The sequence below is a fragment of the Salvelinus fontinalis genome, chromosome 5 (assembly GCF_029448725.1).
Source record: "Salvelinus fontinalis isolate EN_2023a chromosome 5, ASM2944872v1, whole genome shotgun sequence".
NCBI classification, from domain to species: domain Eukaryota; kingdom Metazoa; phylum Chordata; class Actinopteri; order Salmoniformes; family Salmonidae; genus Salvelinus; species Salvelinus fontinalis.
In genome coordinates this window covers 46,328,367-46,351,185 of record NC_074669.1, presented here as the reverse complement: position 1 = coordinate 46,351,185, position 22,819 = coordinate 46,328,367, and the positions used below count along the sequence as shown (strand labels likewise).

The window sequence follows — 22,819 nt, the reverse complement described above, 5'->3', positions numbered from 1 at the left end:
AACGAATTTTAACACAGATAGGGGTGGTGTAAGCAATATATGTATATAGTGGATAGGATAAACAACCTATGTTCACTCTAAATTTCGGCGTGCGCGCAGTAGTCCGGAGACTGCTGCGCAGCTCCCACAGGACTGCAGCGCATAAATATTAGACCAGAGAGAAGCACAAGATTCAATTTCACTCAACTTTCTAGAGCAGTGGTCAGTAACAGGTCGATCGCGATTGACTGGTCAATCTCCAAGGCATTCCTAGTTGATCGCCAAACATTTCTGTAAAAAACCTAACAATAATGACTACACCTTCGCCTCTCTCGAGCCGGTCGGGGAGTTGCTGCGATGAGACGATATCGAGATTAAGGAGAAAAGGGTGGCTGTTGGAGGTAGATGCACTCAATTCAGCTGCCCTGCGCGCCGGGTTTGCGAACTTTTACTGTTTTTAACCATTTCATGTGTCTAGACTAGAGAAACAAACTGCAATCCCGGCATGCCCAGAGAGCAAATCAAGTGCACTGTCGGTTTCCGCGGGCCAATCGGCTGGCTCAGATGACTGTGTTTGCAGTAATGAAGCAGGCATAAAAGAAAGCTACAGCAAAATTGATACTGTGAGATTTCAAAACCATCTTCACTCAGCGCTACAAGTACTTCAGAAGTAGTAAATCAGTAGGATAGTGTATCTATAGGCTTTTTTTTCTTCTTCTTCTTAGGGGTGGATCAGTTTAATATTGCGGAAAGATTGTTGCTTCCATCAATGTAATTGTCTACATCATTTCCAATCGCCATATCTTTTTTTTGGTAAATATATATATCCATATACATACACGTACATAAACATATACACATATGTAACAGTTGTTAAAGTACTTTGTGAATTTCATCAGGTTCATATATTAATATCGCATGTTGATTCGTTATTATGCATGCCTGCATCCTGGGAGTAGGGGAGTGCGTACTTACTTTTTGCCCTGCGTGCTCGTGCTCAAATCATTTTGATGCGTTGAGAGAAGGCAAGCTTTTTCTGTCGTCTTCGGAATAAGTTTGATTCTTTTAAGCACAAAGTCATACGCTCAGTGTTTTGTTCATGAATAATGTTGTATATTTAGAGGTTACTCATAAGTGGATGGTATGGTTAAGATGTACTTTTTAGGATGATATTAACATTCTGTATTCAACATATGGTTAATAGCTAGCTAAGGTATTAGCAGGCTATTTATTGTAATTGTGAACGATGGCTACCACCTCGAATGATCCCAGTCCCGTGTATTGTGCATATGTTGTAGAAAGAGGCGACGATTCGCAGAACATATATTATCTATAAATGTTTTATTTTGTTTTTGGATGCAGGTATGTGGTTTTATCTATGTAAAATATATGTTATGTGTTGACGCATAGTAAGGAGAGGCTGTACTAATTTTTGTATTCTAAAATCATTTTGATGCACTATGAGAGAAAGAGGCGATGATTCGCAGAACATATGTGCTCTACAAATCTTTTATTTTGGATGCGGGATGCAGAGAGTGAATTCTGATTCATTAAAACAACCTGATCTCCAAAGTCCACGTCTATAGTCACAATCAACCACACACAACGCAGAGTTACAGCGGTGCAGTACAGAACCGGTTACACATATACATACACATACCTATACCTATATAGATATACACACTTTTTTTTTTAGAATATACCTTTATTATTCTCCGCAAACCCTACCACCCTTCCCCCAATTGGAGTAAACTAATAAACTATAACACTTAGGCTTCTACCTTCAGTTTATACATCTTATACCCATTTTACAGACACAATCTATTTTACAATAGTTATATTTTGTTTGTTTTTAGTCCTTCCTCTATTTCTGATGTTCATCCAGTTTGATTTCTATTTGTAACTGCTATTTCACAAAATGTCTGAACCTACATACATTTAAATGTATGTTTTACATTGGTTATCTTGTTATTAGTCCCACCCTTCAGCTCCATTCAACCCCTCCCATCTATCTCTTAAAACCTCTCTGGGATAGGTGGGACGCTACCATCCCACTTGGCCAAAAGCCAGTGAAAATGCAGAGCGCCAAATTCAAATAAATTACTATAAAAATCAAACTTTCTTTAAATCACACATGCAAGATACCAAATTAAAGCTACACTTGTTGTGAATCCAGCCAACACGTCAGATTTGTCAAACATGTCAAATAGGCTTTTCGACGAAAGCAAACGATGCTATTATCTGAGGATAGCACCATAGTAAAGAAGCATATTTCAACCCTGCAGGCACAACACAAAACGCAGAAATAAAAATATAACTCATGCCTTACCTTTGACGAGCTTCTTTTGTTGGCAATCCAATATGTCCCATAAACATCACAAATGGTCCTTTTGTTCGATATATATTCAAAATGTCCATTTATTTGGCGCGTTTGATCCAGAAAAACACCGGTTCCAACTTGTGCAACATGACTACAAAATATCTCAAAAGTTACCTGTAAACTTTGCCAAAACATTTCAAACTACTTTTGTAATACAACTTTAGGTATTTTTTAACGTAAATAATCAATAAAATTGAAGACAGGATGATCTGTGTTCAATACAGGAGGAAAACAAACTGTAGCTAGCTTTCTGGTCATGCGCCTCTATCTAACAGTACACTTCAAGTTACCCTCGTTCTGGATGGCCGTACTTCATTACACAAAGGAAAAACCTCAACCAATTTCTAAAGACTGTTGACATCCAGTGGAAGCGGTAGGAACTGCAAGAAGGTCAATTAGACATCTGGATTCCCAATGAAAACCCATTGAAAAGAGAGTGACCTCAAAAAAAAAGCTGAATGGTTTGTCCTTGGGGTTTTGCCTGCTAAATAAGTTCTGTTATACTCACAGACATGATTCAAACAGTTTTAGAAACTTCAGAGTGTTTTCTATCCAAATCTACTAATGATATGCAGATCTTATCTTCTGGGGATGAGTAGCTGGCAGTTGAATTTGGGTATGCTTTTCATCCAAACGTGAAAATGCTGCCCCCTATCCTAGAGAAGTTTTTAACACCATCCATTTTGGATTTCTATTTGGCGTATATTTTTCAACTGTGCTGTGATGCTTCACAAAAAAAAAAAAAATGATTTTTGCTCAAATAATAATAACAATAATAATTATATTATTGATTGATTGAATATGGCTTTTAAATTCACCCAGTAGTGCTTTCTGCAGCGTTAGTTCGAGGCAAATGTTGCAATTCTTCAGCCATTCCTGGACCTGTGTGCAAAAACTATTTACATATGGACAATGCCAAAATAAATGATCGAATGACTCTGCCTCCTCACAGCAAGCTCTTCAGAGCTGGAAAGATTGTATCCCCCATGTACATAAAATTCTATTGGTAGCAAGAATTTGTATAGTAATTTAAATATAAAAATGTGAAGTTTTGAATCCGGCGTTGTTTTGCGTATCAATTCATAAACCACGTGCCATGGAATGGGTACATCGAAAATCTCTTCCCAACTATTTAGCCATTTATATGGCACAACTGTCAGTTTTCTGGTACTTAAATGAAATTGGTATATGTTTTTATTTATCACACTTTTCTTTAACCATTTATGTTCTTTAATGAAGGGCCGACATACAAGTTCCTTACTTTTTTCCCCTTCTACTTGCCTCTTCCATTTTTGTTGTAATGCTGCAATTAGTTGGTTGTAATTTTGGGTAGAGCAGACATTTCCATAAGTCTGTTAGCTGCATGTGTGACACAACTCCACCAGTCTTATTTATGATATCATTCACTAAAATTATACCAATTTTTTTGTGTTGAAAAATATGTTTTTTTTTATCAATTAGTATATTTGAGTTTAACCACAATATTTGTTCTATTATTTGTTCTGTCTTTTCAGATGGATTAAACTGAAATTGCAACCAACTTTCTAAGGCTTGTTTAAAAAATAAAGATATTTTGGAGATTATTTCCTTTTCAAACAACCGAAATGGAGCAGTTGTAATCTGAATAAAGGGAAAAAGGCCATTCTTGAACATGGGATGAGACATTCCTACCAATTTACTAGAGAAACAGTTTGATTTAACTATAACTTTTGTATGACTGATGCCTTTAGTGGAGGTCTAATGCTTTAATATTTAAAACTTATTCTTGATAGGGGGCGCAATTTAAACATATGGCAAAATATGCGTACCCATTTTAAACTGCCTATTTCTCATCCCCCGAAACTAGAATATGCATATAATAGTCAGATTAGGATAGAAAACACTCTGAAGTTTCCAAAACTGTAAGAATTTTGTCTGTGAGTTAAACAGAACTTTTATTGCAGGTGAAAACCTGAGAAAATTTCAAGCAGGAAATGGCACTAATTTTGAGAGCTCTGTGTTGCAATGCCTTCCTATTGCATATGTGAAGTCTCATCAATAAGACCTCTTTTTCTATGTCTTCCCTAAGGTGTCAACAGTTTTTAGACGTAGTTTCAGGCCTTTATTTTGAAGGATGAGCTTGCAAGAGCACATTGGGTAAGTGGACAGGTGGGGGCTCTCCGGGTGAATCTTGCGTAAATCTGAAAGGTAGCCATTGTTTCTCTCGCTCTAGTGAGAAGCCAACTGTCCCGGTTGATTTATTATCGAATAGATATGTGAAAAACACAATGAAGTTGGATCAGAAACAACGTTTGACATGTTTATGTGGACATTATGGATATCATTTGGAATTTTTTTCACCGTTGTAGCGAACGCTTTTTCCGGTGGATTCCTGGTCATGACGCATCAAACAAACGGAGGTATTTGGATATAAAACATATCTTTATGGAACAAAAGGAACATTTGCTGTCTAACTGGGAGTCTCGTGAGTGAAACCAACTGAAAATCAACAAAGGTAAACGATTCATTTGATTGCTTTGCTGGTTGTTGTTACCGAGTTACCTGACGCTAGCTGTTCTTATTGTTTTGTCGAGCGATCGATACATTTACACAAATGCATGTATTGCTTTCGCTGTAAAGCATCATTTCAAAATCTGAGACGACAGATGGATTAACAAAAGGCTAAGCTGTGTTTTGCAATATTCCACTTGTGATTTCATGAAATTATATTTTATGATTACCCTCTGGCGCTAGGCTACGCTATGCTACTCAGGGTTTTTAATGACAGAAATCCCGGATCCGGGATAGGTAGCAATGAAAGGTTTTAATAATTTCTGTCCTCCGAATTCATATTCGTTATATAAATAGGACCCTGTCACGTTCTGACCATAGTTTTTTGTATTTTCTTTGTTTTAGTGTGGTCAGGGCGTGAGTTGGGTGGGTAATCTATGTTTTCTATTTCTGTGTTGGTTTTCTGTGTTTGGCCTGATATGGTTCTCAATCAGAGGCAGCTGTCAACCGTTGTCCCTGATTGGGAACCATATTTAGGTAGCCTGTTTTCTGTTGGGTTTTGTGGGTGGTTGTTTTCAGTCTTTGTGTGTCTGCACCAGATAGAACTGTTTCGGTTTTCACATTGTTGTTTTTGTAGTTTGAGTTGTTCACTTCATTAAATAAGATGAACAATTACCACGCTGCGCATTGGTCCTCCGATTCTTCAAACTTCTCCTCCTCAGACGAGGAAGACGACAGCCGTTACAGCCCCTTTCATTTTGTCTGGCTTGCCATTCCAAATAAAATTGAATATTTTTTGTTCATATAATTTAAAAAGCAGGTCAGTAGGTAATAGGTAAATTGTGATATGACTAAAGAGTTAATCAGGGTGATTTTTCCACAAATAGACTGGTATTTTCCTTTCCATGGTAGCAAGATCTTATCTATTTTTGCTAACTTTCTATAAAAATGTATTGGAGTGAGATAATTTCTTTCTTTTGGGATTTGTATAACGAGTATGTCCACATCTCCGTCAGACCATTTAATTGGTAAAATACACGGTAATGTAAAATTAGATTTTTTTTTGTGATCCAATAAGTAATATTGTACACTTATCATAATTTGGTTTTAATCCAGAGTGGATAGCAAAAGTATCTAGATCCTCTATGAGGCCGTGGAGAGATTCTAATTCTGGTTTTAAAAAAAACATGAATCATTAGCGTACAATGACACCTTCGTTTTTAAGCCACGGATGTCTAATCCCTTAAAATTATTGTAGGATCTAATTTTAGCAGCTAACATTTCGATGGCAATAATAAATAGATATGCCGATAGTGGACAACCTTGTTTTACTCCTCTAGATAGTTTAAAACTTTGAGATGTAGCCATTATTTACTATTTTACTCCTGGGGTTACTATACATAACTTTAACCCATTTTATAAGAATTCCCCAAAATTGAAATATTCTAGGCATTTATATATAAACTCCAGTCGTACTTTATCAAAAGCCTTTTCAAAATCAGCTATGAAAACCAGTGTAACGGTTCTCGTGGGCTGAAGGAAGAGTGGACCAAGGTGCAGCGTTTAAAGTGTTCATGATTTAATAAAAAATAAAAAAAATGAACAAAAACAACAAACAGGAGAACGAAAGCAAAACAGTTCTGTCTGGTGCAGACACAAAACAGAAAACAACTACCCACAAAACACAGGTGGGAAAAGGCTACCTAAGTATGGTTCTCAATCAGAGACAACGATAGACAGCTGCCTCTGATTGAGAACCACACCCGGCCAAGCACATAGAAATAGAAAACATAGAACAAAAACATAGAATGCCCCCCCAACTCACGCCCTGACCAAACCAAAATAGAGAAAACCCCGGCTCAGAGACAGCAGTTCCCAGTGCCTGATGACAAAGAGGACTGGAAGACCGACAGCCCAGTGAGCTACACTGCCACGTCTGTGATCATCAAGCCTGTATGGGCCGATCAAGACATCGGGTGAGAGAGAGAGGGTTACAAATTAATATTATCATCTGTTTTACTGACATTTGGTTATAACTGATTAGTTGATATAAATGATTATTAAGTATTATTACAATGTTGTATTATTTCACAGATCTTTCTCCCTGCGGTTTAACGCTCTGGATGGCAATGTGGACAGGCGGAGTCACAAGGGAGACTAGAAAGTGGAGCAGGTCATGCCACTGTGAGCCTTCATTCAACACAGTTCTACAATGGTGACCCTTAGCAAGATTACATCATAATACACAACTTCCTACTTACAGACAACATCAACAGCATTCAAATATGCCAAGGATGCCACTTTTGGCTCAAATTGTGGAAATCCCCAAGAAAATCAGTCTTAGCAGGTATTAATACTGTTGATGCTGATGTAATCTTGTTAGGTTCTAATTTTAAGAGTAAATGACTCCACGGACACTAGGAAAGCTTCACTAATTTAAATTCTTCCCAAAGGGTCGATACAGCTGCATTCAGACAAACAACATTTCACAGAAGCACTGATATTTAACACTTTCTCCTCGGTTGAGTCTCCTCCACATCTGAACAGCCAATGCATCTTCTGTTGCTAGACAGAACCTTAGTTATATCTGTTCTAACGTGACTTTTACCCCAAAGCGCTCACTCCTCCCCAACTCAAGGCTGTCATGGTTATTGATACCAGACTGTGTCTCTTCTCCTCCCAGAGGATCCCTGATAATAACATATCCTGACATAATGTAAATGTTATACATTAACCTCTCTCCCGCAGTGACATTTTTATGTTCTAAGATTTCCACCCGTCTCCCCTACACATTCCAAAACCATCTGTCTCCTACCGATAACCATTCACTTCTGATGTAACAACCATTCTCTATCACCCCCCAGATACTATAGTATTACTTCTGATCTATCATGTCTCTAGTATAGCAATGTTCATAGCTTCACCCAGAATCCAACACTTGTGTATCTGGATCTTTAAAATCTCCCAACATAATGCCTACTTGACATGAGCTGTCCGAAGCAGCTGTGGCAAATGTGTGACCCTATTCAATCATTGACCAGCCAATGATAAACTAGCATTCTGCAGCATGTTACTACCCAGCTAGCACAGTGGAGCTGGGCCGATTCTGGCTGAGTCGGGACACTTGGCTGAGAGTCAGACTCAGCCGAGGTTATGTGGCCTTAGTCTGGGCCGCCTTCGGCAGTATTACTTATGGCTAGGATGCGGGGATTGAGCTCGGGCCGATTCCGGTGAGAGTTATCTGGCCCACTTGGGGCTCGGGCCGATTGGGGCTACTCTGGCTTATGATTACATGGGCTGCTTTATATAATTAACATTTCATTAATTATTTTTCCATATTTTCTCATTGTCTCTGTGATCAAAAAATACAATTAACATTTAAATAAAATTCTTTAAGAGTCCTGTGTACAATTTTAGAATTTTGATACTTTGTGCAAGGCAATAGATAAGCATTAACTTTGTGGATGGAGCCTCCCGAGTGGTGCAGCGGTCTAAGACACTGCATCACAGTGCAAACTGCGTTACTACAGATGCTGGTTCGAGACCCGTGCCGGCCACAACCGGGAGACACATGAGGTGACTCACAATTGGCCCATCATCGTCCAAGTTAGGGGAGGGTTTCGCCGGCCGGGATGTCCTTGTCCCATCGCGCTGTAACGACTCCTGTGACGGGCCAGGAACATGCACGGTCACCAGGTGTATGGTGTTTCTTCTGAAGGTGGATGGGTATAATTTGTATGTATAATAGTAATATTTAAAATGACTAAATCGTAAACATTTTGTATACATTTATTTGAATTTGCATCGGGCTGCTTCTGGGGGGATTCTGGTAAGATGCCGGAAAAGTCGGCTGACATCGGGCCGATTCTGGGCAGTCATTCATTTTGATTCTGGGCCGAGTCCGACACCCGATTCCGGGCCGACTCAATGACTTCCGGCCCCCCGGAAGAGTGCCGCTTCCTCATTGCTAGCTGGGTAAGTAGTGTTTTGCTACAGAGTTCTACATGTATATGCCCTCATATCAATTTTAAATAATTGATTCTCTATACAATTCATCATACGTAAGCTAAGCCCTGGCCCCCTCTAGAAATCCTTGCGGCCGCACTGGTTTGATTGGGAGAGGTTTGCTGGACGGTGAGGACCCAATCACGCAGCAGATCCGATTGCTACCAGGTAACTTTCCCACTTTATTCCATCAACTCTTAAACTATGCACTACTTTTCAGATAACTTAACCCTAACCTTGACACAAATTTTCTTTAAAGTCAAACCAACTCCTGTGGCCAATTTTGGCCACCCCTACCCCCTAGGCAAGATAATTTGTGTAAGCAATATTGTAGTATCCAGGGTTGTGGTCAATTCAGAAAGTAAACCAAATTATAAATGTTCCAAATTGAAATGTTTTTTTATTTTTTTATTGAATTTCAGTGTACTTCCTGGATTGACTGGAACTTAAATGGAATGGCCCCCAACCCAGGTAGCTCCACCCTGACCTTGCCCTCTGAAAGGCTATGTGGAATCCTCGCCATAACTCAACTCTGGACCTTGAAGCCAGTGCCGCTGCATTTGTTCATTGTTCCCTTCTAATCAGGGACTGATTTAGACCAGGAACACCAGGTGTGTGCAATTATTAGGTAGAACAAAAAAACAGCAGGATCCGGACCTCGTAGGGTAAGAGTTGAATACCCCTGGCCTATGGAGTTAGGGGTAGATTTGCATACTGTAGTCTCTGTAGTTTAACCTGTCTCTACTGTATGTGTCACCGCCCTACAGGTGGAAGAGAGACTCAGCCGGACAGCAAGTGTCACACCCAGTGTCCAAACTGCCAGTTCTGCAGTTTGTGTCCATCAAGAGGAGAGACTGTGGGGAATGGGCCATCCCAGGGGTCAGTGGGATTCTTTAAACTCCTTCCTTCCTCCCTCCTCTGTCTAACCCTCATCCTCCACATACAACACCTAAAACACTCACATTCTGTTAAAGTTCCCCAAAGCACACACATCCCTGGGTCGCTTGTCTTTTCCGTTTACTGCAGCTAGCGACTGGAACTGGACAGTTTTATCTTCATCTCTTCATTCAAAGACTCAATCATGGGAACTCTAACTGACAGTTGTGGCTGAGTAATGTATTGTTGTCTCTACCTTCTTGCCCTTTGTGCTGTTGTCTGTGCCCAATAATGTTTGTACCATGTTTTGTGCTGCTGCCATGTTTTGTTGCTACCATGCTGTGTTGTCATGTGTTGCTGCCATGCTATGTTGTTGTCTTGGGTCTCTCTTTATGTAGTGTTATGGTGTCTCTCTTGTCGTGATGTGTGTTTTGTCCTATATATTTTTCGTTGTTTTTTTAATCCCCCATACCCGCAGGAGGCCTTTTTGCCATTTGGTACGCTGTCATTGTAAATTGTTCTTAATTGACTTAACTGAACAGAGAGCAGATCCACGAGCTGGGTCTGGAGGTCAGCAGGCTGGAAAGAATTTAATTTCCTCATATATTTTATGAGGGACACTACTTATATTTTTAATTTTGTGTTTGTTTAGTTGACATAACACATGCTTCTTTCTCTGTTCCTCATCTACTTCTTAGGTTTATAATGGCTATGTAGATAACCCAAGAAAAAATGACAACTCTTGGATGGAAACAGTTGCTGTCAACTTCCAGGATGATACTGGTATATCAATGATTACTCTTATAATATTACAGACACTGATAAACAACAAGTTAAGGCAGTCTTATCTATGCAGAATCAATGTTGACTAAATTCAATGAAAACAATAAGGATTTGGCTATTATCACAGCAGGATATGATGCAACATGTTTCCTTATACTTATAATTGTTCCCCATTCAGCTCTTTATTTGTACACACATTGCAGTTCTCTGAAATGTAGATTCTTGTTCTGGTTACCTAGGTAACAGTTTGAGCGCGCTCCCAATGCAAGCGGGCGATGATGCCGGGCAAGTCCACTGGATTGACCTTGACTCAGTCCTATCTCTCTATGCAAGCCACTCCAATTTCTTGGAGGTGGTCGCTAAGGAGAGGCATGCTCACTAGTAACCAAGGAAACCGTGTTTGGCCGAAGTACTAAGATGATTCGCACTGATGTTGGTGCAAGGTTGAGTAGAATATAGTAATGGAATTTTGAGGTAGTGTGACCTCAAGTGGTGACACACTGTCCTCTAAGTTCAAGAGGATTGGCCAGAGCAAGGCCCTGCAGCATAATCACTGTTTTGGCATCATGGCCTTGGTCAGGGAGTAACAAAAAAAGTGGTGTCCACCAATGACTACTCTGTAACCACTCCCTCTGTAATCAGAGCTGATGGGAACATGGTTTGCTCAAAGGAAGACATGCTCTCATTGTTTCTTTGCTACTCCCTGACACCGAGATCAAAAAGGCATTTTAAACTATATTGGTCTGTTTTTTTGGTGAAGCCAAGTGTTATATAAAAACATATCAATTATTATACTTTGGTATATATGTTTAGGGTTAGTTGGTGGTAAAATGTCCCTTTTTTTTGTATTACAATATGTAACATGACTGACCACACACTACTGCAATGTAGCTGATGGCACGTGCAAACGACATGATACCAAAGAAAAAGAACCAAGAACTACACTACCCGAAAGGCTTTGCATATACTGGTTGACTACGTGGCTCCGACGTTCCTCTACAACCGACCGGGGTGATTTAAATTTAGACGGAGTAAGAAGAGGGGAAATTTAGATCTGTCTGAAATTGAATGAGTAGCTAGCTAATACTTTGTCGTTTAAAGCAACATTTATTATTTTCATTCATACGTTTGGATTAACGGTTTGCGATGTCTGGAAAAATCAAGAGCCGAATCGCGGCAAATGCCGACTTGTTATCTGGAAGTGTGTCTTGCGATGAGCGCATTTTACGAGACTGTCATCAGTTGTACATCGACGCCGACAGTGGTGAGTTGGATTGCTAGCTAATGTCTGATCAAATGAAGAGATCAACCAATTTCAACAGGCATTTGCAGTCGGAATGTCATTTAGCCTGTATTCTAGCTAGCTATATTTGGTATGACTCATTGATTCGGGTAGGTATTATTTGTCGCACGTTCAAACAGGAATCTAACAAAAACTTCGCAAAGTACAAGGTTGCCAACAAATTAGCACGATCAATATACCTAGCTAACGAATAAGCATGAACTCACCACGTAGTTTATTCTTAATGTTTGTCCATAGGCTACCAGAGTGAGGACAGACATTTTTCGTAATAAACGTGGTGAGTGAAAAACATAATGAAATGGCCCACTCCCTTCCCGGTATCTTATTCGCCCGCTATACAACTTTGTTATTTACGACGTTTTTGCAACAGATTCCTGTTGGAATGTTGAACAAATGTATACCCACCCGATTGATTATGACTAACGCGTCATTAGCTAGTAGCTTGGTAGTAATATTACGTTAAAAGGTGCTTAGTTTGTGTCCATCCACTCTATAGTGATGCCATTGTTTTTCTTATGTTATAAAGTGCATTTTACGAAGGCATCAGACGTTGGGACTATAAGGTTCTATCTTAACAAAGCATAGTTCTGAGCAGGGCTGGCTCCAGGTAAAAGAAGTGGCTTAGGGCAGGGCTTTCCAAATTTGTTAAACGAATGAGTTTGGGCAGTGTTGCCAACTCCTCAGTAAGGAAGGTAGCTATTGGCTGTCCTAAAAGTCGCTAAATGACGATATCACCTCATTTGCATAATTGGCCATGTGTATGTAATTGTGTTGGACGCTGTTGGAGAGAGGAATAACGTAGTGGGAGAGACAAAGTGAGTAAAAAAATACCCTAAATATGTTTAGAACTACAAATTAACTTTCTTCTGTCGATTCTTTTTTTTATTTTTTATGTCACAATTGGGACCGGCAAAAGTGACCCAAAAGAAACACTTGTTACGGAGTCTAGTTGATAGGTAATCGACTAGCTGGACTGTTCCCCAGACTCCACGCATAGGGATTTGTACAATGCTCAACAAGGCTGTTGAACTTGACATTAGTGTCTGTCTTTATTCCTTTATCCAACATATCATACAGAAACATGGTATCAGAAGTGGCTCGGAAAACACACGTTTGTTAATTTTGTAGCTAAGTACAGTATAGGCGCAGTTACGTTCCATATGCGAACACACGCCGTTTCCTACTCACAACACTGATCAACTCGTTGTTAGCTGGCTAGCTAGCATCACTACCTACCTCCATGACTGAAGTGAAAGACATCTCCTATTCCATTGCTATGGCAGCGAACATTCCGCCACCAAATCACATGGTTCTCACAGGGGACTGGAATACTAATTGGGACAACTTCAGGGATGAATTCGAGGACTATGCGCTGGCGACCGGTCTACATGAGAAACCCAACGAGGTACAAGCGGCAACTCTGAGGAGTTTAATGGGCAGCGAATGCAGGCATATCTACCGGCACAATCTCACCCTCACGGCACGACAACAGTGTGATGCAAAGGCTATATTGGATGCATTGGAGAATTACTTCAAACCCGCCAGAAACGTCATTTACGAGCGGTTCGTTTTCGGAAGCTGCAAACAGGAAGAGGGTGAGTCAGTACACAACTTTGTAACCCGTTTGAGAGAGAAATCCGCCACTTGTGAATACGGGGGATTGAAAGATGAATTGATTCGTGACAAAATAGTACTGGGAATTGCAAATGAGAATACGCGCCGGCGTCTACTGAGAGAGAGAGGTTTAACATTAGTAACTGCCATCGAAATGTGCCGCACTGCTGAAGTCACTGACGTGAGAATGAGAGCAATGGAAACGGAAACCCCACGCTCCGACGTTGATACTGTTCATGCTGTTGCTAGGCAGACATTCAGACAAAACCAATCGAGGCAGAGTAATTCACCACGAACGGTGAACACAGAGAGCCCCGTAGCATGTAAATACTGTGGGAATACACACACACGTGGCAAAGAGCACTGCCCTGCCTACGGTAAACCATGCAGAGCTTGTGGAACTAATAATCACTTTGCAAAAGTGTGTCTCAAAAGCAAAAGAAGGGTGAGTGAGGGCAAGATTCACTGTGTTGATGATGTTACTCAATGTTCAGAGCTGAACAGTGAAAGTGACATTTACATGCATGAATCCATTGGGGCTGAACACTCAAGAGGGAAGAAATGGTTTGTGACACTACGATTACACAACAAGCAACAACAATGTCAACTGGATTCGGGTGCTACATGCAACGTAATGAGCTACAAAGACAAAATCAATCTGGCACCTGACACACATCTATTGCCCAGCGATACTAGACTAAAGCTGTACTCAGGAGAACTAATGAGCTCAATGGGCACCTTTGAGACCGAATGTGTTATTCGGGGACGCAAACACAAGCTGGAGTTTGAGATTGTGAAAACCAGTCAAAATCCTCTCCTCTCAGGCTCTACATGCGAACGCCTGGGACTGATGCAGTTCACTGTACCAAATGACCTGCACATTGTGGATCATGTCCAGCATGGACCCCTGTCCAAAGAACAACTACTCAGCAGATATGACGATGTATTCAACATGCCCGTTGAATCAGTGCCTGGGGAGGTACACTTTGAAGTGGATGAGAGTATCACTCCAGTCCAGTGTGCTCCTCGCAATGTGCCCATTGCAATGAAAGTGGCTGTGAAGGCCCAGCTGGACAAGTATGAGGCCGATGGCCACATGACATCTGTGACTGAACCAACTGACTGGATTAGCAATATGGTCATAGTGAAAAAACCAGAGAAGCTGAGGGTCTGCATCGACCCAAAGCATCTGAACCAAGCACTGAAATGATCCCACTACATCATGCCGACACTAGAGGATGTCCTCTATAAGCTTCCCAAGGCCAGGATTTTCACCTTGGTGGATGCCCGAGATGCATTCCTTCAATGCAAGCTGGACGAAGAAAGCAGCTTCATGACTACCTTCTGGACCCCCTGGGGTCGGAAACGCTGGCTCAAGCTCCCGTTTGGTGTCTCAGTGGCGCCTGAGGTATACCAACGCAAGCAGCACGAGTTACTGGCTGGGCTCAAGGGCATTGAACCCATCGCCGATGATATCCTGATCGTAGGCTGTGGTGAAACAGACGAAGAAGCAGAACGCGACCACGATGTGAAGCTCCTGGCACTGATGGAGTGCTGCCGATCAGTTAAGCTTCGTCTTGGCCTGAAGAAGCTGCAGTTCAAGGTGAAAGACGTCCACTTCCATGGCCACATTCTCTCGGCAAAAGGCCTGAAGCCGGACCCAGACAAGGTCCAAGCGATCCTCGACATGCCAAACCCGTCTGATGCAAAAGGAGTACAGCGTCTCATCGGCTTTGCAAACTATCTTGCAAAGTTCATGCCACACCTATCAGCAGTCTGTGAGCCTCTGCGCCGGTTGCTAGACAAAGACACACCGTGGCACTGGCTACCCAAGCACGAGGCCGCAGTGCAGGAGATGAAATCTCTGGCTTTATCCATGCCAGTGTTGCGCTACTACGACGTCACGAAGCCTGTCACAATCCAGAGCGACTCTAGCCAAAGGGGACTTGGATGCTGCCTTATGCAGGAAGGCCAGCCCGTTGCGTTTGCCTCGAGAGCGCTCACCCCCACCGAACAAAACTATGCACAAATTGAGAAAGAGTGCCTCAGCATCGTCTTCTCCTGCCAGCGATTCCATCACTACTTATATGGTCGAGAGCTGGTCACCGCTGAAACTGACCACAAACCACTCATTTCCATATTCAGTAAACCTCTCCTCAATGCGCCCAAGAGGCTTCAAAGCATGCTCTTGACTCTGCAAAACTACAGCCTGAAGGTCATTTACAAGCCAGGACCAGAGATGTACATCAGCGACACACTGAGCAGGGCAACAGCACAATGTACAGGTCGAGGCACTGCCTATCAGCGGCAGGCCATCTGTTCGCTACAGCAGGAACAACAAGATGTTCAACAGATCAATCAGGCAGACTACTTAAACGTCACAGATCACCGCCTAGCCCAGATCAGGCAACATACTGACAAGGACGAACACCTACAGTCACTGAAGTCCATGGCTCTCGCAGGTTGGCCATATCTGAAAGAGGAGACACCTTTCACAGTGAGAGAATACTGGACCTTTCGAGATGAGATCAGTGTGCAAAATGGCGTCTTGTTCAGAGGTCAGAAGGTCATTATTCCCAAATCACTACGTCCAGAGATGCTTACCCGCATACATTCCAGTCACGTTGGAGGTGACGCATGCTACCGCCAGGCTCGTGAAACATTATACTGGCCAAACATGCAAGCAGAAATTAAAGACTTTGTCAGCAACTGTACCACATGCAACGAGTACGCTCATGAACAGCAAAAGGAAACCATGATGTCACACGAACTGCCCACAAGGGCCTGGCAAATCATCAGCATGGACTTAGTCCTTTTGTCTGTGGCTGAATATCTTCTCATTGTTGATCATTACTCTGACTTTTGTGAAATTGAACTGCTCCCTGACTTGTCTGCAGAGACGGTCATAAAGCGCTGCAAGGCGCAGTTTGCAAGGCAAGGTCAGCCTGACAAGGTAATCACGGACAATGGCCCACAATTCACTGCACAGTTCAAGCGTTTCGCCTCAGAATGGGAGTTTGACCACGTGACCTCCTCTCCAAGACACCCAAAAGCAAATGGCAAGGCAGAATCAGCTGTCAAGATTGCAAAAAACCTGTTAAGTAGGGCCTTGCGCGACAGCAACGACCCATGGAAAGCGATCTTACAGTGGAGGAACACACCCACCGAAAACATGGACAGCAGCCCAGCACAACGCCTTCTGTCCAGACGTCTGAAGACTACTATCCCCGTAGCTAACAAGCTACTTGAGCCCTGCGTCATGGTTGGCGTCACGGACAAACTGCGTCACAGAAAGCAGCTCGCTAAGTGCTTCTACGACCGGACTGCTCGAGACCTACCAGAGCTGGAGGTGGGTGAAACGATAAGGATGAAACCGCTGCCGGGAAACCACACAGGACTTTGGAGGCTGGGCACGTGCCTACAGAGAGTTGCACCACGTTCTTACCTGGTGGATGTTGGTGGCTCCCTCTATCGTCGCAATCAGGTGGGTCTGCGCGTAGCAGAGCAGACAAACCAGGACATGCCATACACTCACCTAGATGAGCTGGATCACAGTCCAGGCCAAAGGGTAAGGGGTGCAGAATTGAGACATGAGCCAACTGAAGGTGAGGCTTCTACCCCACCAAACTCTCCAGCTCGTGGCCCTAATCCTACACCTGTCAGAGCCAATACTTACTCACGGGTGGGTCGACTGTGCAAGCCACCGGACAGGCTTACTCTGTAAGCAAGAGACTTAACTTGTTGTCTGTTAATTTAAAAAAAAAGAGAAAAAAAAGGAAGATGACAACTAAAGTAAAAAGAAAATGTCATGCTTTTCAATTGTTATGACTTGACTGTTAAGAACTCAATGTTATGCCGTTATGTTTGCACTTTCTATTGAAAAGGATGATGTTACGGAGTCTAGTTGATAGGTAATCGACTAGCTGGACTGTTCCCCAGACTCCACGCGTAGGGATTTGTACAATGCTCAACAAGGCTGTTGAGCTTGACATTAGTGTCTGTCTTTATTCCTTTATCCAACATATCATACAGAAACAACACTCTGTCGGATTACTTCGTTTTTTATTTAATAATTTTTTTTTGTTTAGTTTTCATAATTTGGTTTGGTTTTTAACATTATGGTTCACTTAGGAGCCTACAACAATTTCACAGTAAAACATTAACATTTTTAACCATAACCTGTTTTACATTTTTTTTGTATACAATCTACATTAACAATCTAAATGGACCAAAAAGAGACAATAGAAAAAACTGGCAATGGCAATGTGAAAATTTGACCCCCCTCCACACACACACAGGCTGTGCTGGCTCACAGAAAGTGTGGGTCATTTTGGTCAAGGCTCTCCATATATGGCAGGTTCGGCAACTGAGGGAGCTGACTTAAATGAGTAAGCAGCTGATGTGCCAAAAAGCTGCAAAACATTATCAGGCAGCTGGTGCTCATAGCAAGCCTCACCAGACATGGAACAGTGTTCAGCGATAGCTAATGCCATGGTGGCCTCAGCCTTTTTTGCAGAGTAATTTTTTTTAACCATAAATGACAGTTTGTTTTGGGTGGAACTGTTATAAGGCTTTGCCTTTTGAGTATGTTTTAGAGTTGTCATGTGTTTTTTTTTACATTACTAAGTTTGGCGTAGAAATCAGCCTTACAATATAGGCAGTATGCCCGTGTATCATCTCCATTAAATGGCTTCAACCAGCCTTTGAGTTCAGGGTTTGATTCCCACTCCTTTCTGTATTTTTGAGTGTACAGTTTAGACTGAGACATGATGAGCTAGCCAGCTAGATGTTTAGTTTGTCACAGAGGCGCACACACACACATTGGACAAGGTGAGTAAATAAATGACTGAGGCTGTGTGAGTCAAATGCAGTGATTTTATTTTTGTGCAGTGATTTATTTTAGACAAGAACATTTTACATCCCATTGTTGATAAAACGTTTACTGGAGACAGGAGATCAAGTGGAGACATAGGACGAGGTGGATATTTGTATAATAAGACAGGTTTATTCAAGTGTAAAAATATCAGGCAAAGCGTGCAGCACGGCTCCTTCTGTCTGATTCGTATGGAATCGTCAGGAAAGAGGCAGTCTAAACAGTTGTACAGCTTTCTATATGCATTGAATGAAGTAGGTTGATCTAGTAGTCTGGCCTTCCGATTGGTTGATCTGGGTCTTGGGTAGTCCTGATCAGGCCTGGTGTCAACGTTCCATTGGTTCCTGAGATAGTTCTTTGTTTTGTGCTCCAACCTTGAGTTGTGTGTGTCTGTGGTTGTCATGGGGGAGGGGAGTTGTGTGTGTCTGTGGTTGGTGTCTTAATGAGTCCAGCATATGTCCAAGAGAAAAGAAGAGTGTGTGTATTTTGTATAAAAGATGGCTTATGTTGAGAAGTTGTTATTACTAGTTTCCAGTATCTATTACAATTTCTTACACCATCCTGAATGTAAGCCAGGGTGGGATCAGCCAGCGGCGGCTTCCCGCATGCGTGATTCATTTGCAGTCTGGACGTGGAGGGGTGAACATCTCCTGTTCTGACTGCATCTGGGAGGGACTGCGTGAGAACTTTGGGACGGGGGTGGGGCCCACGACAGCACCTGCTGTTCGCTAAGAAGAGTAAGAACAATATGTGTTTTCACGTCAGTGTCTCAAAGTCTCCAATAACACCAGAAAAAGTCGCTAGATATGTCGCTAGTTGATTTTTTTGAAAATGTGTCACTAGAGGGGGTCTGAATAGTCGCTAAATACGCTATGTTGGCAACACTGGTTTGGGAAACCCTGGCTTAGCCCTGGCCCCCAAAAATATGTTTTTGTATGTATTATTTTTCTTCAATCTGTGCTCAGCCATAAGGTTCTATCTGGCACATAATGTTAAAAGGATTTCTATAGAGAAGTACATACATTTAATGGTTAAATAGTCACATAAAATATATTCATGTTCATCACACATTTGTTAAAGCGATAGTGTATTTGTAATTTTAGGGAACTATCTTATGGTTAAGAACCAATTTATGCTTGATCTGAAAATGTGGTCGGCGGCGCCGTATGGATTGTGTAACGCAATTGCGTAGCCTCCAGAGGCACACAGAGGCCAAATTGAACTCCGTACCGCATCGCCGTGCACCTCTCAAATGTTTTTTTGCAATGCGGAGGGCTCCGTATAGCTCTGCATTGACATGAACCAAAATGTGTGCTCCTAGTGGCCGGGGACTTTATTGCAGGGAAATTTACATCTGTTTTACCTCATTTCTACCAGCATGTTAAATGTGCAACCAGAAGGAGGGGGGGGACGGGGGGGGACTCTAGACCACCTTTACGCCACACAGAGACGCGTACAAAGCTCGCCCTCCATTTGGCAAATCTGACCATAATTCTATCCTAATTCCTGTTTAAACGAAGGCAGGAGCACCAGTGACTTGGTCAATAAAGAAGTGGTCAGATGACACAGATGCTAAGCTACAGGACTGTTTTGATAGCACAGACTGGAATATGTTCTGGGATTCTTCCGAAGGCATTGAGCAGTACACCACATCAGTCACTGGCTTCATCAATAAGTGCATTGATGACGTCGGCCCCACAGTGACCGTACGTACATACTAGAGGTCGACCGATTAATCGGCATGGCCGAGTTCAAGTTTTCATAACAATCGATGTCTTTTTCGATGCCGATTACATTGTAATCCACGAGAAGACTGTGTGGCAGGCTGACCACCTGTTACGCGAGTGCAGCATCAAAAGAACCTTGCAAGGAGTCAAGGTAAGTTGCTAGCATTAAACTTTGATTATTGTTTTTTTTTTAATAAGAAATCTTCACATAATCACTAGTTAACTACACATGGTTGATATTACTAGGTTAACTAGCTTGTCCTGCGTTGCATATAATCAATGCGGTGCCTGTTAATTTATCATCGAATCACATCCTACTTCAACTTTGCCAAAGGGCTGGTGATTTAACAAAAGCACATTTGAGAAAAAAGCACAATCGTTGCACAAATGCACCTAACGATAAACATCAATGCCTTAATTAAAATCAATACACAGAAGTGTATTTTTTTTAAACCTGCATATTTAGTTAAAATAAATTATCGTTAGCATGCAATATTAACTAGGGAAATTGTCACTTCTCTTGTGTTCAGTGCAAGCCTAGTCAGGGTATATGCAGCAGTTTGGGCCACCTGGCTCGTTGCAAACTGTGTGAAGACCACTTATTCCTAACAAAGACCATAATTAATTTGCCAGAATTGTACATAATTATGACATAACATTGAAGGTTGTGCAATCTAACAGCAATATTTAGACTTGGTTTCCACCCGTTTGTTAAAATACGGAACATTTCCCTATTTCACTGAAAGAATAAACGTTTTGTTTTTCAAAATGATAGTTTCCGGATTTGACCATATTAAGAACCTAAGGCTTGTATTTCTGTGCGTTTATTATAATTAAGTCTATCATTTGATAGAGCAGTCTTGAGTGGTGGTAGGCAACAGCAGGCTCGTAAGCATTCATTCAAACAGCACTTTACTGCATTTGCCAGCAGCTCTTAGCAATGCTTGATGCACAGCACTGTTTATGACTTCAAGCCCATCAAATCCCGAGATTAGGCTGGCAATACTAAAGTGCCTGTAAGAACATCCAATATTCAAAGGTATATGAAATACAAATGGAATGGAGAGAAATAGTCCTATAATTCCTATAATATCTACAACCTAAAACTTAACTGGGATTATTGAAGACTCATGTTAAAAGGAACCACCAGCTTTCATATATTCTCATGTTCTGAGTTTAACTTAAATGTTCGCTTTTTTACATGGCACATATTGCATTTTTACTTTCTTCTCCAACACTGTTTTTGCATTATTTAAACCAAATTGAACATGTTTCATTAATAAAATTGATTTTATTGATGTATTATATTCAGTTAAAATAGAAGGGTTCATTCAGTATTGTAGTAACTCATTATTACATTATTATTATTATTATTATTATATTTATTTTTTTAATAGTCAGATATATCAGTATCAGCTTTTTTTGGTTCTTGTCAGTGATTTATTTAGAATTCAAGGCATTCTTAAACAGCATGGCTACCACAGCATTCTGCAGCGATACGCCATCCCATCTGGTTTGGGATTAGTGGGAGTATCATTAGTGGGAGTATCACAGGACAATGACCCAATACACCTCCAGGCTGTGTAAGGGCTATTTGACCAAGAAGGAGGGTGATGGAGTCCGTCATTAAATGACCTGGCTTCCACAATAACCGGACCTCAACCCAATTGAGATGGTTTGGGATGGGTTGGACCGCAGAGTGAAGGAAAAACAGCCAACAAGTGCTCAGCATATGTGGGAACTCCTTCAAAACTGTTGGAAAAGCGTTCCTCGTGAAGCTGGTTGAGAGAATGGCAAGAGTGTTCAAAGCTTTCATCAAGGCAAAAGGTGGCTACTTTGAAGAATCTCAAATATATTTGTATTTAACTCATTTTTGGGGGGGTTACTACATGATTCCATATGTGTTATTTCATAGTTTTGATGCCTTCACTATTATTCTACAATGTAGAAAATAGTAAAAGTAAAGAAAAACCCTTGAATGAGTAGGCGTGTCCAAACTTTGGACAAGTACTAGACATAAAAGATGATCAAAGATCACTATCATGAAGACAGGATATTTAAAACACAACTTGGAAACTCTCCTCCCTTTGAGAGCGAATGGGTTTTCTTTGAAAATTAACAAAATAAGCAGAATTTTTAAATAATCAAGAACATTTCTTGAAGTTAAATCACAACTTTCAAGCAACGGAAAAATTAATCTGACAAATTCTAGTCTGTGTGAGAATTACAGTGTAAGTTCAGTTTCACAAGCAATTTTTAAATGTATTAGCATCTTAGTTTTACAGAACCCAACATTAGCATATCAATGGTGAAAGTTCTAAGGCCATTTTGTGAAACAAAGCAATGACTTTTCATAGCGCGCATACTTCTATACATTGGCCTATCCACGCATAGGAAAATAAACTATTTGTGTTTTTTAAAATGAGCTATTAGTTTATTTAGCAATCTGTGTACATTAAAGAACGCACATTTACAAAAGTAACCTATATAACCATCACATATGGATATAGAAATTGAGTTGCAAAGGAAGAATTGATTAACACATCGTCAAATAATCAACATCCTAAGTTTTAGGGTAGATTTTTGAGCTTCTTTGTTGCAATAAGAATCGAGACGGTCTGCCTCTACCTAAATCCCAAGATTTCTGCATCTTATGACGAGTTTGGATTTCCTCAGTCTAGGTTCCAACAACGTCACTCCAACAAATCACTTTGGAGATTATTTGTGCCCTGTTATAACAAATCTCTATGTGCGTCATGTAGAAATTACCTTGTCAAATCATGCTCTTT

General features: G+C 41.2%; 1 protein-coding gene across 7 annotated transcripts in view; it reads left to right on the top strand.

The window, feature by feature from the left end:
- Positions 1-4,369: 4,369 nt before the first annotated feature.
- Positions 4,370-22,819, top strand: part of LOC129855694 (sarcalumenin-like) — a 28,530-nt gene continuing 10,080 nt past the window's right edge. The window contains exons 1-7 of one of the 7 annotated variants that reach the window (XM_055923620.1): positions 4,370-4,853; positions 6,696-6,825; positions 6,944-8,824; positions 8,937-9,022; positions 9,277-9,465; positions 9,622-9,733; positions 10,429-10,513. In XM_055923620.1, the coding sequence (XP_055779595.1) occupies positions 10,477-10,513 (37 nt within the window). In that variant the 5' untranslated portion in view covers positions 4,370-4,853; positions 6,696-6,825; positions 6,944-8,824; ... (2 more) ...; positions 9,622-9,733; positions 10,429-10,476. Of the gene's footprint in view, positions 4,854-6,533; positions 6,826-6,943; positions 8,825-8,936; positions 9,023-9,276; positions 9,466-9,621; positions 9,734-10,428; positions 10,514-11,133; positions 11,778-22,819 lie in introns of those variants that run through there. The other 6 variants (XM_055923624.1, XM_055923619.1, XM_055923621.1 and 3 more) reach the window with 6 other exon arrangements.